General features: G+C 29.6%; 4 protein-coding genes across 4 annotated transcripts; 2 read left to right on the forward strand and 2 right to left on the reverse strand.

Moving 5' to 3' along the window:
* The first annotated feature begins 2,783 nt into the window (after positions 1-2,783).
* Positions 2,784-3,881, forward strand: LOC130974483 (uncharacterized). Its single transcript, XM_057899361.1, has 2 exons — positions 2,784-3,117; positions 3,202-3,881. The coding sequence occupies exons 1-2, from the start codon at positions 2,784-2,786 to the stop codon at positions 3,879-3,881; spliced, it is 1,014 nt and encodes a 337-aa protein (XP_057755344.1).
* Positions 3,882-7,739: 3,858 nt separating this feature from the next.
* On the forward strand, positions 7,740-9,076 carry LOC130976946 (uncharacterized). Its single transcript, XM_057901906.1, has 3 exons — positions 7,740-8,603; positions 8,684-8,728; positions 8,818-9,076. Exons 1-3 carry the CDS (start codon positions 7,814-7,816, stop codon positions 8,943-8,945), a joined length of 963 nt encoding a protein of 320 aa, XP_057757889.1. The 5' UTR covers positions 7,740-7,813; the 3' UTR covers positions 8,946-9,076.
* A 225-nt stretch (positions 9,077-9,301) lies between these two features.
* Positions 9,302-9,709, reverse strand: LOC130974484 (stigma-specific STIG1-like protein 1). The gene has a single exon (XM_057899362.1). The coding sequence runs from the start codon at positions 9,707-9,709 to the stop codon at positions 9,302-9,304; it is 408 nt and encodes a 135-aa protein (XP_057755345.1).
* Positions 9,710-16,478: 6,769 nt separating this feature from the next.
* Positions 16,479-16,957, reverse strand: LOC130973405 (stigma-specific STIG1-like protein 1). The gene has a single exon (XM_057897901.1). It carries the CDS (start codon positions 16,878-16,880, stop codon positions 16,479-16,481), a length of 402 nt encoding a protein of 133 aa, XP_057753884.1. The 5' UTR covers positions 16,881-16,957.
* Positions 16,958-17,705: the final 748 nt, after the last annotated feature.

The following is a 17,705-nucleotide window of genomic DNA, read 5'->3' on the forward strand; positions in this document are numbered from 1 at the left end:
CAATAAATTAGATGCAAATTCACTAGGAAAAGATAGGAAAGATGCTCACACATCAATCTCCTTCATGGTTTAATGTTTGTATTTCTGTTTCAATGTTGTATCTTTTTTTGGATTCAGTCAATGGTAAAAGGTAAGAAAAAGAGACATTGAGAAAAAATTATTGAGAGAAAAGGTTGACAGAAATACTTGGAGAGAAAAATCAAGAGTGATTTTAGATTTTGTTGGTTGTATTTCTATTTTGTGTCATGTACCTGAGATGTATCTCTTACTAAGTTGGGTAAGCACTTAGTGTATAGAGTTTAGGTAGTTACATAGCTAACTCAAGTTTATGTTGAACTTTGTATATCCCAAATAGGATTATGTTGAGTCCTTGGAAATTTCTGTATGTAATACTTGAAAAGATAGTGAAAATTCCACCAACGTTATGGTGGAGACTGCATGTAGGTTGCATTGCATTTGACAACTGAATCAGGATACATGGCAGTGTCATCTTCTTCCTCTCTGCTTAGATCCTGTTTTAATTTTCACGATTTATGAGACAAAACAAAATTGTCTCCTGCATAATCATATACGCATACCAAACAGAAGCTATGTTAAAAGTTTTAGTTTGAGGCTTTATTAATCAAGTTTTAAAGAAGGCCATATATTCAACCCCCCTTCTCTATGCCATCAAGAAGCATCAATTACTATCTTGTTTGATCTTGTAAACCCATTTGTTACCAATGATTTTTCAACCTGCTGAAAGTGCAGCAAGTTTTCAGGTATGGTTTCTATATAATACCTCAATTTCTTCTTGCATTGTTGTTATCCGCATAGAAACGTCTGGATTGTGCATAGTCTCCATAAAAGTTATGGGCTCTCTATCTTCTGTCAACAGATAATATGCATCATGGCTTGTCAAAATATAATTTGAGTGTCATGATGGTGTTTTCTTTGTCGAGTGGATCGACGAATTTCTATGTCATAGGCCTCTGCTTCTTGTTCTTTATACTCTGGTTCTACTTCAGAAAGATCACCTTATCTACATTTCTCATCTATTTGAATAGTGGTTATTTCTTTAATAGTGATGTCATTTTCTTGTTCTCTTTGGAGTCCATCTTCTGTAAATATTACATCTCTGCTGACAACTAACTTGTGGGCAGTGAAATCCTACAGGTGATACCCTTAACTCCATCAGCATAATCCAAGAATATATATAGTTTCTAGACTTTGGGCCCAATTTTGTTCTTTCTTGAGAATTGTACATTACGTACACAAGACAACCAAATATATATAAAGAAGAATAATTATGTGGTTTACCCTACCACATTTTTATTGGTGTCTTCAATCCAATTACAGTTGATGGTGACTGTACTGATTTATCACATAACAGGTAGTTTTAACGACTTCTTTCAAAAAAGACTTGGCTAAAATTGTAATTTACAACATAGCTTATTCTCTTTCTAGGAGATTCATATTCATTCGTTCTGCTATATCATTTTGTTGAGGCATATATGCAACTGAAAATTATCATTGAATACCTACTTGCTTGCAAAATGTTAAAAAATCGCTATCGACATATTTTTCTCCATTATCCGTTCTTTGAGAATTATAACTTTTCTCGATTACAAGGAGATTATAATAACACTCTCTTTTGACAAAAGAAAAATACGCCCCTCTTTGTAATCTAGGAGAAAACCTCCCAAAAAAACCTTTCTATGTCAGGAACAGATGTATGGGGGGCAAGTGGAGACCTGGACCTCCAGCTTAAAAAAAAAGTAATAGTCAAAAGCTCAACCCAACCTAAATAAAATATAATAATTTTTAAAATTTTTTAAATCCTTAAAACTAATTCTCTTTCTTCATGTTTCCTATTCTATTTCCTAATCCTCTTGTTTCCTCATGAGTCACGCGACGCCCTCACTAAGTTACTATCACGGTGTCATTGCCATTCCTAGGGTAAGTGTCAAGTAAAATTTCAATCATATATTCATATCAATTAAAGCAAGGACGCAAGGTATTCATTTTATTTTAAAGTTTTATTCTCTTCTCTTATTTTTTATTTTATTTTTTAATGAAATTGATTGTGATTTAGTAAAAAAATTATTATTATTGATATTTAATTAATAAAAAATATTTAGATTTTATTTATTCATGTAAGTATATAATTATTTGATTTTTTTTCAGGTAAAAAGAAACTAGAACATTTTATTATGAAAAAACAAAGTAAAATTGATGCAATTTTTAAGAGAAAAGTTACTGAAAATGTTGGAGTTCAAACAAGTCAGCCCTCTAATCTTATTTCACAAGAAGTTCAAGTAAGTGAGTTCTATAATATTACTCAAAATACACATCAACATGAAACCAAAGTACCAAGATTAGAAAGAGGTGTTGATATCTCTTTACTAGAAAGGGATCCAGGAAAGTGACGTCCAATTTGACAGTATAATGTCAATGAACGTAATAAGATTCGTAGAACATACATAATAACTGGGTCATACCATCCAACAAATATTAGCTATCCAGCTTAATAACAATCACCTTCGATATTTTCAATCTTCTTGGTTTAAGAAATTTTCAAGTTAGTTAGAATATTCACTAGAAAAAGATGCTGCTTATTGTTTGCCTTGCTACTTGTCTGGTAAACATTATGGTGTTGCAATGATAGAAAAAATACATTTTCAGAGTTAGAATTTAGTAATTGGAAGAAAGTAAACAATGGGGTAAATTGTGCATTTGTATGTCACGAGGGTTCTATTCCTAAATCTCCCCATAATTTATGTGTGAAATCTTATGATGATTTAATGGCTCAATCTAAGCATATAGACAAAGTTCTTGATAGGCATAGTGATGAAACTATTGCAAATAACCGTTTAAGGTTAAAGACATCTATTAATGCTATTCGATGGCTTGCATTTCAAGCATGTGCATTTAGAGGCGATGATGAAAGTCCTGGATCTTTGAATAGGAAAAATTTTGTTGAGTTAATTAAGCTTTTAGTTTCCTGTAATCAGAATGTTAACAATGTTATCCTTGAAAATGCTCCTGGAAATGCTCAATATATATCTCCCGGTGTTCAGAAAGATATATTGCATATCTTTGCTAGAAAAATGCGTGCAACAATTCGAGAAGAAATTGGTGACTCTAAATTTTGTATAATTATTGATGAAGAAAGAGATGAGTCAAAGCAAGAATAAATGTCTGTGGTTTTGAGATTTGTAGACAAGTACGGTTGTGTTCAAGAAACATTTTTTGATCTTATACATGTTTCTGATACATGTTCTTTGACATTGAAAACAGAAATTTCATCAGTTCTTTCTCGTCATAATCTTGATGTCCAAATTTTTAGGGGACAAGGGTACGATAGAGCTACTAATATGCGTGGTGAATGGAATAGATTGCAAGTTCTATTTTTGAAAGATTGCCCTTTTGCTTATTACATCCATTGTCTTGCTCATCGATTACAATTAGCACTTGTTTCTGCAGCCAAAGAAGTTTGTTATGTTGATCAATTCTTTTCAAAACTTACACTAATTGTGAATGTTATGACTATTTCTCATAAACGTCATGATCAGTTAAAGGTTGCTCAAGCAAATAATGTTGCAAACTTAATTGCCAATGATCAAATTGTGACAGGTAGTATACTTAATCAAATTGGTACTTTGCAAAGAGCTGGAGATACTAGATGGGGGTCTCATTTGAATTCTGTACGTAGCTTGTTATGCATGTTTGATGCTACTTGTGAAGTTTTTGAAAAAAGCACTGAAGAAGGTAATTTCTCCACTCATGGTGATGCTAGTGCTGCTTATGATGCTATCACATCCTTTGAATTTGTCTTTGTTTTGCATTTGATGATAAATATTTTGGAAGTTAGTCATGATCTTTGTCAAGTTTTGCAATGAAAAAATCAAGACATATTGAATGCTTTAACTTTGGTTTCTACTACCAAGACTTTAATCCAAAGAATGAGAGAATCAAGTTAGGAGGCTTTCATAAAAGAAGTTATATTATTTTGTGAGAAACATAAAGTTGAAGTTCCTGATATGAATGCATTGCATATTCCTAGAAGAGGCCGAACTCGCAAAATTGTTGATCCAATTTCAGTGGAGTATCATTACCGTGTTAATTTATTTTAGGCTGTAATTGATACACAATTGCAAGAGCTTAGCGGAAGATTCAATGATAATATGGTGGAATTGCTTATTTTAAGTTCAACTTTAGATCCCAGAGATAATTATAAGTTCTTCAGTATCAACAAAGTATGTGAATTAGTAGAACGGTTTTATCTAAGTGACTTCAGTGGCTAAGAGAAATTTAACATTAGAATGTAAGCTCAACATTATGAACTTGATGTTCCTAATCATGTTGAATTAACTAACTTATGCACAATTTCGGAGTTATGTCAAGGATTAACGAAGACAGGAAAGTCTTTAACATATCCTTTGATTGATCATTTGATTCGCTTGGTATTAACTCTTCCTGTTTCAACTGCTACAACTGAGAGATCTTTTTCAGCTATGAATATTGTGAAGATTAGACTCAGAAACAAAATGGAAGATGAATTGCTTGCTAATTATCTTTTGATTTATATTAAGAAAAAGATTGCTGAAAGATTTGACACAGATTCTATTATCGATGAATTTTGTGATATGAAGAATCAAAGCGTGTATCACTTCGTTAGTAAAAAATACACATTTTTTTGTACTTTAAATATATATTCTCTATCAGTATATTTTTATAATACATCTTACATTATAATTTATTTACATATATTTTTTTATATTATATATTATATTAGCCCCCATAATAACATTTCTAAATCCATTCCTATTCTATGTAACTCAATATTACTATTATTCTTGTTAGATGAATTGATTAAAATATATTAAAAAAAAACTCAATTTATAAATAAATTTCTTTAATATAAATCATTTGTCAATAAAAATATGTCATTCTTTTTTGTTATATTATTAAAATTCTATAATTATAAATAAAAATAATTTATTATCTTTTATTTTATTTAACTATTATTTATTTATTTATTTATTTTAAATTAACTTTACTAATTTTCACAATATACATATACTAAGTATCATATTCTAATTTGACTTCGATATCAGATATTTGAGGTTTGCCGATGATATGATCAACCAATTTCACATTGGTTTTCTAGTTATGAGGAAGTAGGTTCAGGCTTTAAATTAGGTATAGTAGTTTGTTTAGTATGTAGTAGTAGTATTTTTTCCCTCCTAGGGATCGGAGCTTTCAATTGTTAACAGCTTTAATTTATTTTCCATTGATTCACATGGTGGTTTCCTTCGGATTGTAGTTACAGTGGGTAGATGCATGCATTCACATTGATGTGAATATATGTCATCAATTTCGAGCGGCGAGACAGCTATGGCATATTATTCTTATATATCGGCTGCTATATTTATATTTAACTTGATGATGAAATGTTTGTTGGTCGCTATCGATATCAATAAGTATATATGAAGACAATCAATTAATTAATAAATTTTTTTTATTACAGAATCGTTTTTAATATTTTTTGAAAGGTTCAGAATTTAAAATTTAAAATAAAAAATACTTTAAAAAATTATCTGACATAATTAGTTGGAAAAAATTGGTTCTCGAGTTAAAATTTTTCCCATATATAAAGGGTGAAATAATAATTAATGGACAAGTATTACCTTATGTTACTTGTTTTGATGATTTTGTATTATGGAGTGCACGAATATGTATCTGCATCTAACTTGATCTCACATCAATATATATCTAGAATATTTTTTATTTTTGCATATTGTTATTATATCCAATTTAAAGCCACATGCTCCTCTAATGTAAATTGTATGCCTTTAAATTTGTCCCGTATTAACTCTTGCAAAAAACGTGTTCATATCCACGAATCTTAATTACTATATATAAATCTTATATTGTTATATTTGGTGAACTAAGCTTCACTTGATGAAGAAGAAATAAATTTATAGAACGCGCGGTGATAAGATTAATAAAAGAGGACAATCAGAACAAAATACTAAGACCCCATAATATTAATTCAAAATCTCTATTATGCTTTATTCTAGCTAGATTTTCATTAATTTTAAAGTCTACTCCCCAGATTTCAGCATATTTTCTAAAATTGAGAGGATCTTTCCAGACAAAGTAAAGAATCACGACAACATAAATAAAATTCTTTTATGACTTTAATTTTACTTTGTAAAGGTATATTTTCAAACCCATTTTAGAATGTGGCTTACTAAAAAGGCCCCAGCGCCCAAATATTTTGTCTTTTCTTAGAGTTTTAACATTGTTTGCATTGCCAATTAGATCATTACCTCAATTAAGTTTGAATGATTTTAATTTAAACATTTAATAATTCAATAAATTTAGTTATGACAGAAGAAAATCTCATGTACTAAGATATTAATAGTTGAATGAATTAAAAGAGAGAGAAAAAGAGTGAAAATTGAGAGAAGAAGAAAAATAAATTTTTCTCATTTTAGAATTTTTAAATGAATGAAAATAAAATATTAAAAAAATATTTAGTAATTAATTTTATGTACTCTTTATGTACTCATACTATAATTAATTATCATCAACATTAAATTAATAAAAAAATTAATCTAGATAACAATTACACCAATAATTCTGAGATATATGTCATACTACATATACTATTTTTATTTTTTTGTGTCATATTATCTGTGTTTACTGAAAATGTCATTGTCTTGAATATGTTACTAAAACACACAAAAACATTAAGTCTCCTATCATATAAATCTCACAAAAAAAGTATAGACATAGATTTCCATAACCATAAAGTAAATTCAACCCAGTAATTTATATCCAACAATATTTTGAGATGCAACTTATATACGAGGACAAATGAAACAATAGGAAAAATTTCACAATTTAAATGTGTTTGTGTGTTTTTTTTTGTTTTTCGGAGTGATGAATAGGATACTCAACCTCCTCTTTCACAAAAATATGATAATATTCGCTCAGTATTATTTGGTTCTTTCATTTTTTTTCTTCTATCGAAATTATTTCTGATAAGAAATTATTTGTTAATACTAAAAAATTGTGTTCTATCTATGTTTAATTTTGTTTTTGACACGGTGAAGATGAAGTTCATTCCTTGATCTTTGATGAATCTTATCTTTGTTAATACGCTGAGTCGGGCTTGTGATAATCCAAAATTGTTTGATCCATTCCCTCTCATACACTAGGCCTTTCCTTAATTGCGGCCTCATGACCAAATATAAAATTTAAGCTTTGGATCAATAAGTTTCTGTCCATTAATAGATAAGTTATGGTAATATTAGGCCTTTCCTTAATTGCGGCCTCATGACCAAATATAAAATTTAAGCTTTGGATCAATTAGTTTTTGTCCATTAATAGATAAGTTATGGTAATATTAATATTTGTTTTCGTAGCTCAGTTGGTTAGAACAGCCGTTTAGTAGCGGGATAGTTGTATTATGCTTGAAGCCCGAAATACAGCATGATTCTTTATGTTTATACGCTGCGTCTAACGCTAATGGAATCTTACGGTGATGATTACTTCCTCCACTGTTTCTCTCTTCTGTCCCCATCTTCACAAGACAGAAAAGCAAAAGCGCAAAAGCAAAAGCAAAAAGGAAATAATAAATAAATAAACAATAGCAAAAGCAAAAGCAGACACAAGTAACACTTCAACTATTATTCCTTCTTTCTTCTGCACTTCTCCTTAGTTACTTGGCCAATAATAATCATCTGTACCACTTTCATTATTATTTTCTCTAAATTCATCGTCATCACGATTTTGTTGTTTCAAACCATTATTGGCTAAAATGATATCACTGGTAACTCAAGTCATTATTCTTTCATCACTTGTCACCCTCACAAGATCACAATCTAGTACCTGCAGAAATTCTTGTGGCGACATTCCAATTCAATACCCTTTTGGAATTGATGATGGATGTGGAAGTCCTTACTACAGACACATCCTCCTCTGTTCTGACTCAGGCAAGCTTCAACTCAGAACCCCATCCGGGACATATCCCGTTAGGAACCTCTCTTACGCAGATCCACACATGGTTGTCACTGATCCATTCATGTGGACTTGTCAGGACGGTGAGAGTTTTCGAGCCACAAGGCCATTCAGTTTGGACACAAGCACACACTTGAAGCTTTCAACACAGAATGAGTACATATTCTTGAACTGTAGTGAAGACAATGTAATCATTCAACCAAAGCCTATGTTCTGTGAGCACTTCCCTGAACACTGTGATTCATCTTGTGACAGTGCCAGCTACCTCTGCAGGCACTTACCACAGTGCTCTTTCGCTCTCACTCATACTTCTTGCTGTTCTTACTATCCAAAAGCCACTGAATCGTTGAGGTTGATGCTCAAGTATTGTTCTAGTTATGCTAGCATTTATTGGAGGAATGTTGGTGCTCCTCAACCTTATGATCAAGTTCCTGAGTATGGGATCAGGGTTGATTTCGATATACCGGTAACTATGCGTTGCCTTCAATGCCAGGATCCATTGAAAGGTGGTGGAACTTGTGGATTTGATACTCACACTCAGAGTTTCACGTGCCTATGCAAGCAGGGAAACTCCACAACCCATTGTAAAGGTAGCTTCTTTAAGGTTATGTTTGTAATTATTATTTTTGTAGTTTGCTTGAATAACAAGTTTATTAATTGGGTGTGGCAGATTATAACATTGCACAGCACAATAAGAGGGTCCAAGTGATTGCAGGTAATAGAAATAAGTTAAGAATAGACTATATATAAACATTAGATTAGGTTAATTAATTAGGTTATGTTTGAAATGTGGGTGACATGCAGGGACAGTTACAGGTGTTTCTGCCGCAGGAGCAATTGGAATTGGAGCTGGTATTTGGTACTTGAAGAAACTGAGAGCTACATCACCAGTAACATGTGGAGTTCAAACAAATGAGAACCGACTATTCTAAAAAACATACGACACATCTATAGTTTTTATTGGTATAGAGTTTGCTTCCCCAATTTTCCTAGTTTTGTATTGGCATCTCTATGTGATTTAATTATGTAAGTTTATAGTATAAAAGAATAAATTATTTTTATTAGCTGCGAATCTGTGATACTACATATCTCCAAATATTTTGTGAAACAGAGCACTAGCATATCTGTTAAGTAATATATCTCTAGTAAGAGTCTTATAATAATTATAAAGTACAAGATCTAATGACATTGTCATTAATTTATTAGTTACTTGCTTCTTAAGTAATAATAAATAATAATCACGTACAAATTAACAAACTAATTAATGACATTGTTAGTATTAGTATATTCAGGCATAGCTGCAGATACCGTAGATGCAGGAATCCCCTTTGCTGCACTTGTTACCGCAGATTCCACAATGGTGTTTATCCACCATATGATTCACACACTTTCCTTTGCAACAAAGCTGGGAGTACTTGCACTTCTTCCCACACCTACCACAGTTGTTTCTGTCCGTTGACACATTCACACATTTCTTATGGCAACAGTCCGGCCCTTGGCTCCCGGCCACACGACAAACTCGTGGGTACTTATTGCAAGTCATCGCCCCACCAACACCGTGGCGCCCGTGATGGAACCCTTTGGTGCTGCGAAGTGACGAGGCTAATTCAAATTGTGGTTCTAATTCAGCCATGACCAAAGCCGTTAGCATGGCCAAAATGAATAACAAGAAGAGTACCATCTGAATGGCCTTCATAATAACTTATTGTATATGCGAAATAATTGATGTTCAATTCAATTCTTAGTTAACTGATGTAAAAGGGAGAAATCAACTACAATTTATAGGGAGAAGTTCAGATAAAAATGGTCTAATTTGACCTGCACGGCATGAACTTCAGTGCTCTATGGGTTAGTAACGAAATTAGGCTTTCTTAATTACTTGTAATACAAGTTAATAAAGTAAGTTGGAAAAATAATATAATATAATGTAAACTGAGAACCATATTTTAATGTGTGTTTTGTTGATAGATATCGAACAGGAAATATTGAACGGAATAATATTATATTCTATATATGTGCTCTAATAAGTCAAGTTGAGGATGTAGTTTTTTAGTTTCTAATGAATATAAATTCAAAATATTTAGTTGCATGCAGTGAAGTATAATTAATTAAGGTGACTGCTCCTTTTTTAGTATAATTAATCAAGGAAATTAATTAAATATGTTGTTTTATTGGAATAAACCAAAAATTCGTTACAACGCCACTGCTCCTTTTCATTCTATCTCACGGTCTGACCTTTGGGTGGAAAAGGAATATAATTAATCAAGGTCAACAATAACCAAAGATGTAACATTTTACTTTTAATATTTGGTGTTTGTTACGGCACGATGATAAATTCATATGTACCGATACGTTTAAAATATGGATAAATAACAATAAGACATATAGAATTTATTTTCTACGTCAGCATTTAATTTTTTCTTTTTTAAATATATAGTATATCACCATTTTTACTAAAATACCCTTTTAATTAAATAAAAATAAAAAATATTTATTTATTTAATTTTATAAAAAAACTTAAACATCCTTCCTTTATTTGATTAGACAAAAATATCATTTTAAATTAATCAAATTTTAGAATTCAATTAATCCTAATTTCATATTTTCAAATAATTGAAACAACAAAACAAAAACATATTAAAAAAACAAAAAATCAAAATTATTCTTCGTCTGGGTTAAACATATTAAAAAAACAAAAAATAAATTATTCTTCGTCTGGGTTCAGAAACCCTCTCGTTCACGCTTCTAAAGATTTCAGTATTCTTCATCTTCTTCTCTCCTCTTCCCCTTTTGCTCTTGATATAGCACTGGGAATTCTTCATTGCTGCAGCCAAAGCTCCTTCCATCATCACAATCCTTTTTGTGTTCTTCGAATCTTCTATCGGCGTGTTCGGCTTTTATGCTCAACTTTGATGGCACTGCTGGATCATCATCATCATCATAGAACAATGCACGGCAATTGAGTTCATCAAGTCCTAGTGTTAGGTTCCAAATTCCTTCAAGGAAAAGGCAAAGGCATCAATGAGTTTAATTAATTTCTATTTTTGAGAGTTTCATTCCCAGAGTCCTAATTTTTTCACTATGTAAATGAAGTTAACAGCAATCAATGTAAATGTCATATCTTGCATTTGATTATTGGCAATAGATTTTGGTTTTAGTTTAAAAAAGGTTCCTTTTTTGTGTTCTGTTTACCAAAAATAATTAGTCTTTAGATGCTAAATTTTGTTTATTGTTAACAACAGAAACACCCTTGTGCCTGTCACAAACACAATACTAATTAGTATTTAATTATGATATTCTGCTGTTGGCTCTCTTCCAATGTACCAGTTCAAGGTAAATGAAGGAGGAGAACACAAAGAGATTAACACAGACTGTGCCATCTGTCTTGGAGAGTTCAAAGAAGGGGAGTGGTTGAAACATCTTCCAAATTGCTTCCATGGCTCCCATGTTCGGTGCGTGGACGAGTGGTAGTTGTTTCGGTCTCATTCAAGTTGTCCTCTCTATAGAACCTCTCTCTCTTTTTTTAATATGTTTAATCTAGACGAAGAACAATTTTGATTTTTTGTTTTTGTAATATGTTTTTGTTTTGTTGTTTTAATTATTTGAAATTATAAAATTAGGGTTAATTGAATTCTAAAATTTGATTAATTTAAAAGGATATTTTTGTCTAATCAAATAAAGGAAGGATATTTAAGTCTTTTTGTAAAATTAAATAAATAAATATTTTTTATTTTTATTTAATTAAAAGGGTATTTTAGTAAAAGTGGTGATATACTATATATTTAAAAAAAAAATTAAATGTTGACGTGGAAAATAAATTTCACATGTCTTATTGTTATTTGTTCATATTTTAAACGCATCGGTACGTATGAATTTATCATCGTATCATAGCAAACACCTTAATATTTATTCAACTACTTTATAGTATTTTAGATAGTTTTTATTATATAGAATATTTTTTACCGAATAAATGACTAATAAATCCTTCTAATAGACCATTGTTATAGAATTCAAAAATACTTGCTAAAAATAATGAATTTTGTCCGCCGTTGAATCTTTTATTTTGACTCTCTCAACTAATAGTCTTATAACATCTTTTTGCTAAATTCTTTGTTCTTTGTTGAAAATGATGAATATTGGCCATGTATTATAATTAAGTTTCAAAGGTTGGATTATTGAGTTTTAGTTGGATCTGTTGCTAGTTGTTTTTGGAAAGATTCTTGTTTGTACATGTTTGTTGATTATTAAGTTTTATTCAAGCTAAATTTAAATTCTTAACATTATCAAATCAAGAATGGAGAATATCCTTATTATTATTTTATTTCACCAGTAATATTAAAAAGAAAATAATATAAAATTATCTTATTTAATTTAATATTTATTATATATAAAATTATTTATTTATTTCAACAATAATAAATACACAAAATAAAAAAAATTGGCTATGTTACACTAATTTTTATTATCTTTTAAATATTTTTTGTTTGAGAATATTTAATATCTAGATAAACATATAAGATAAGAGTTAATTAATTTTTTTTACTTTAAACTTATACATAGTTTTTTCCATTGTAAATTTGTAACTTTATTTATTATTTCTAACAAAATATGAAGGTAAATAGTCAAATAATATTGATTCAACAACTAAGAATAATAGAAACTATATAATTTTTGTTCTCTTCCATTGTTTTTATTTCATGGAGATAAACGACAAAAAGTTGATAATACACTCTTTTCTAAGATGTAAACATAAATAACACAACTAAAAAAACGAAAAAGTCTAAGTACTTTTTCCTTCTAAACAAAACTAAAGGACCTCTTATTTGATCTATTATTCTCTACTTCGATAAACACCTCTCTAATCTCTACTTAATTTATAAGTAGAATTTACTATTAGTGCATGTCCCTTTGAGACATGTTTGTTTGTTGGTGCACTTGGTGCAACATTTTCCACAGTGTTTCTCGTTAGTTTTGAGATTGACACACTTGCCTCCGCAACATGTCTTTTTATGATTGCATTTGTGTCCACACCTCCCACAATTATTTCTGTCACTTGTAAAGTCTATGTTTTTGTTTTTCTCATCACATTTTTCCCTGTTTGGTGCCTCGGCTGGTGCTTCGGCTGGTGCTTTCTCAGAGTGGTTTGGTGCCTCGGCTGGTGCTTCGGCTGGTGCTTCCTCAGAGTGGTTTGGTGCCTCAATTGGTGCTTCAGAATGTGCTACTGTTAGTGACACATTAATGACCATGGCCATTATTAAAATGGACACAAGGAAGAGAATCTTGAATAACTTCATATTATTATCTATGTTTGTTTGTGCTGTAGGAGATCGATATAGATAGATATAGAAGAGAAATGAAAATCGAGTAATGAACTAATGAGAAGAGCAAAGATGTTAGAAATATTTATAGTAGAATGAACCTACTATAAGAAGTTTATTTCATGGAGTAGTTATGGCCTCAAATTAATTTTCATAAATATAAAACTCTCTCCGTTTTTTTTATTAATTACGGATTAAATCAATACCTATTGATCTGTTGAAATTGGACAAGGAAACATACATTAGCTTCAGACTAAATATTAATTACGAATCAAATGAATCCATAGTGTAAAGGAAGGCATGGTATTTTTTAAAATAATAAATTAAATTAAAAACTAGACAAGAGAAAACAACAAATTTAATTATTATATTAATTCTTATAATTTTATTAAACTTTTAATTAAAATTTTATAATTAAAATTTTTCAATAATTAACGTTTTGTACTAAATATTTTTTAATTATATTCTTGCTAATTATCTTTTATTTAAAATATGAAATATGAAATATCATTAAAATATTTATTTTTATATTTAAGATATATATAATGTATTTTGAAATATTCTGAAGTAAATATTTTAATTTGTTTTAAAAATCCTTCAATAAGAACTTAATTAAAAACATTAATATAAGAATTCAATTATAAACTTTGAAGTAAAAAATTTAATAAAAGCATAAGAATTAACAAAGTATTTCTATGTTTTTAATTGGTTGTATGCTAAGAATTAAGAATGTTATATATATTATGTTTATGTATATTTTTTATTTTTAGTATTAAAAATAATTAAACGAAAATAAAAAAGATGTTGTTTATACTATAGAAAGAAAATATAAAAAAATAGTATAAAACACTGTGATGGATTAAAGGAAATGTACATAACTTAAAGACATCACATGAAACGGCCATTAAATATGGTGCAAACTTAAAATTAACGAATTATAATACACGAGCCTCAAATGCTAAGAAAAAGTTACATTCAATGTACATAACTTATAGCTAAGACATCACATGAAAATATCATTCAATGCATATTGGTCAACAGGTAAAATAAATGTGAGTTACATTAGGATATAAATTATAATAAATATAATTAAATATTATAGACTTTGAAAAAATAAATAAAATATCGACTACAAAGTACAAACTCCATTAGTACTTGTATCTAATGTATAAGTCACAAATTTATTTTCTACTCCATTGTATATGAACTCAACCCAAAAATCAGAGAGAACAAGTTTTGCTATACTAAAATAAATTTTGTTCTGAACCTAATCCTTAGGTCCCTTAAGCAGCCAAATTGCGACCCGATTTTTCGGTCTTTCTGCGGTCAAACCGGCCAATCCCAAATCTCTTAATCAATATTTAAACTCAGATATTTTTTATTTTAATAAAAAAAAAATAAAATAAGATAATAGCATAAATTATATAAAAGAGGTTAAGGACTCTTTTAGGTATGTTACATACTTCTGACTCTCAATTACACTTCTTAGAAGTTAGATCTATTTTAATTTAGACATGAAGTGTCTTTACTGCTCTAAAAAGATCCGATTTCGTCATTATCAAAGATCCGGCGAGTTTCTAATTCTCCTTTCAACCCGTACCAAATGAATACAAAAATTAATAATTAATTAATTATTTGTATAAAATATATATTAAAATATAAAATAATATTAAAAAATAAAAAATAAAACATATGTATGGTGATTTTTTTTATCCAATTGAAAAAATTATTTATTTACTAGTTTACCAATTTTTATATTTAGTTGTATTTTTGTAGTGTTAAACAAAAAAAATATGTGTGCATTTAAATAAAACAAAATTTATAAAGTTTTTAGTAGTTATGTGAGTCAAAATAAAATTTTGATTATCTATTTTGGCACATTTTCATAGCCAAAAAAAGGGTAAAATAGGTTCATTCTTGCGACTTCAAGATACGAAAATGGGAGAAAAGATGTGGTTAACTTATGCAATCTACACAAACAAAAACATGAGAGAACATCTAGTACATTTTTGCTGAAGTTTGAAAAACCAAACCACTAATTGAATCCATAGAGTTAAAAGATTCAAATATTTAAAAGTTTAACTAAGATTAATCGGAGATTAAACTGGAATGATAAAAAAAAAATATTTATATATAAAATATATAATTTTTTATGAAAAATAATTTTTTTATTTTATTATTTTAAATTAGTTAATCACTAAAAAATTATACTGATCTGATCGGTTAACCATTTATTTGACTGATATTTTTAGTTTTTCAATAGTTAACTGTCAACAAACTTTTACCCTAATCTATACCAATTTAATAGTCGATTTCTAATTAACCTATTTCGTCGAGTTTTTAAAAGAATGAATTTCGTAGCCTCTAAATAAAAAGTGACTTAAATTTCAAAATTTTCTTCTCTAATTTTCACTTATATCCTGATGGTATAATAAAGATTTTTGTTTTCATCGACATAATTGTTGGACTTATAATGCTATCTTTCCGTGTTTCTGGTAGCTTGATGTATAAGTTATTAGCTAGTTAGTTAGTTTTGGTCTTTTGGATGGTATAACAAAAATTTTTCTTTTTATTGACATAATTGTTGGAGTTATAATATTATATCTTGCGGTGTTTCTGTTAGCTTGATGTACAAGTTAGGTAGTTAGTATTTAGTTACGGACGGTTGAGATATCAGTTTGGTTAGTTAGTTTGGAGATATTTATCCATTCTAACTGAAACAGTTGGTTTGCTCATTTCACGAATTCTAGCTCTGTTGCTTTCTTCTTAGTGGCTCTAATGCAAGCTCAGTTTCTCTCTCTTCTCATTCTCCATTTTCCATCCCTCTTAACTTCTCTTCTTTTGGTGAATCTTAACTGTTTCACATACATATATTGGATTATTGGGCTCATATTACATAAATGGTTCTTTTATTAGTGAAACTTAACACTCTTTAACTTATTCCTACAATTTGGAACAATAATTTATAATGAAGTACATATTATCTGAAAAACAATCAATTACCAGTTGCACTTAACAACAAACAGAGGAGATCGGTATTTAATTATTTATGGTACAATGAAATTTAAAAAAAATTACAATATTATTACTATAATTTCACCAAATTAAATCATACTAGTCAATGCAAAGAATAAAAATGAATAATAACTACGCATAGCTGCACATGCCATAGACACAGGAGCTCTTGGAATCGCACTTGTTGCCACATTTGCCACAGTGCTTCTCATTAGTCATTGGGATGACACACTTACCTTCACAGCACATCTTGGAATGTCCGCATTTCTTCCCACACCTTCCGCAGTTCAATTCATCTGTTGACAACTCCACACACTTGTTGTTGCAGCAATTAGTGCTATCACAAACCTTTGGGTTCTTGTCACATGTCACGGTGGCCTTGCTGCTTCTCTGCAATAGGAACCGGCTTGTTCCTCTCACAGAGTTTGGTTCCTCGTTGATCTCATTGTTATTGGTTTCAAAAGATGCTACTGTCATGGCCATCAAAGCCATTAGCATGGCCACAATGAAAAGGGTCTTCAACTTCTTATTCATTTTCTTTTGATAGACAGGGTATAGGTCAGGAGACAGGAAAAGCTAGATGGAAGGATGAAAATTCAAGAGTGACTTGTATTATACGTAATGAGCACAAAGAACAGCAGCACAACAATTCCAAGGTTCAATGTAACAGTAAAAGGGAGAGAAAGCAAGGAAGAATTACACTATTTGAAGTATTCGGGGATTCATCATGCTTGTTTGGTCTTAATTATTGTCAATTAGGGTAAGATTATTACATGGATGAGGACCTTAACTGATTAATTAATCCTACATACCGGTTTATTAGTTAGGTACATACTTAGGTGGTCTGCATTTAATTTTCGGCCAAAACCCGAATTAGGCTTGTTTGTTGACAATATAAGAACTTCAAATCTCGTACATACTTGTTAGTTACGTTGAAATTATATTGGAGGAGGAAACGTATATATCCAAAATAGATAGATATTTGTGATGAAACAACTGTATATATATAGGAAATGAATACATAATATACACTTCAAATTAAATATATTGATTAGCAGTGGCAGAACTTAGTTCAGACAAGGAGGGCATGACCCCCCAAATTTTTTATAAAAAATTTAGTAGTATTTTTTCAAAAAATAAAAAATAGTTCAATTGACTTAAATACTTTATTATGACTTAAAGTATTTAATAAGTTCAATAAACAACACTCTCTCTATCTTTAAGTTCAAATATAAAAAGTTAGATATTTTTTATTTATTTAATTTAATATTATTTTATATTTTACTATTTATTTTATTTAATTTTTTATATGATAAAAATAATAGAATATTCAATAAGTATTAATATTATTGTATTTGT

This window comes from Arachis stenosperma, chromosome 4, assembly GCF_014773155.1.
Source record: "Arachis stenosperma cultivar V10309 chromosome 4, arast.V10309.gnm1.PFL2, whole genome shotgun sequence".
NCBI classification, from domain to species: domain Eukaryota; kingdom Viridiplantae; phylum Streptophyta; class Magnoliopsida; order Fabales; family Fabaceae; genus Arachis; species Arachis stenosperma.

Bases quoted from the DNA above. Each gene is read 5' to 3' on its own strand.
- LOC130974483 (XM_057899361.1), top strand. From the start codon at position 2,784: ATGGCTCAATCTAAGCATATAGACAAAGTTCTTGATAGGCATAGTGAT. The intron at 3,118-3,201 runs GTGACTCTAAAT...TGAGATTTGTAG, and splicing joins AACAATTCGAGAAGAAATTG to ACAAGTACGGTTGTGTTCAA.
- LOC130976946 (XM_057901906.1), top strand. From the start codon at position 7,814: ATGATATCACTGGTAACTCAAGTCATTATTCTTTCATCACTTGTCACC. The intron at 8,604-8,683 runs GTAGCTTCTTTA...TGGGTGTGGCAG, and splicing joins CTCCACAACCCATTGTAAAG to ATTATAACATTGCACAGCAC. The intron at 8,729-8,817 runs GTAATAGAAATA...GGTGACATGCAG, and splicing joins GAGGGTCCAAGTGATTGCAG to GGACAGTTACAGGTGTTTCT.
- LOC130974484 (XM_057899362.1), bottom strand. From the start codon at position 9,709: ATGAAGGCCATTCAGATGGTACTCTTCTTGTTATTCATTTTGGCCATG.
- LOC130973405 (XM_057897901.1), bottom strand. From the start codon at position 16,880: ATGAATAAGAAGTTGAAGACCCTTTTCATTGTGGCCATGCTAATGGCT.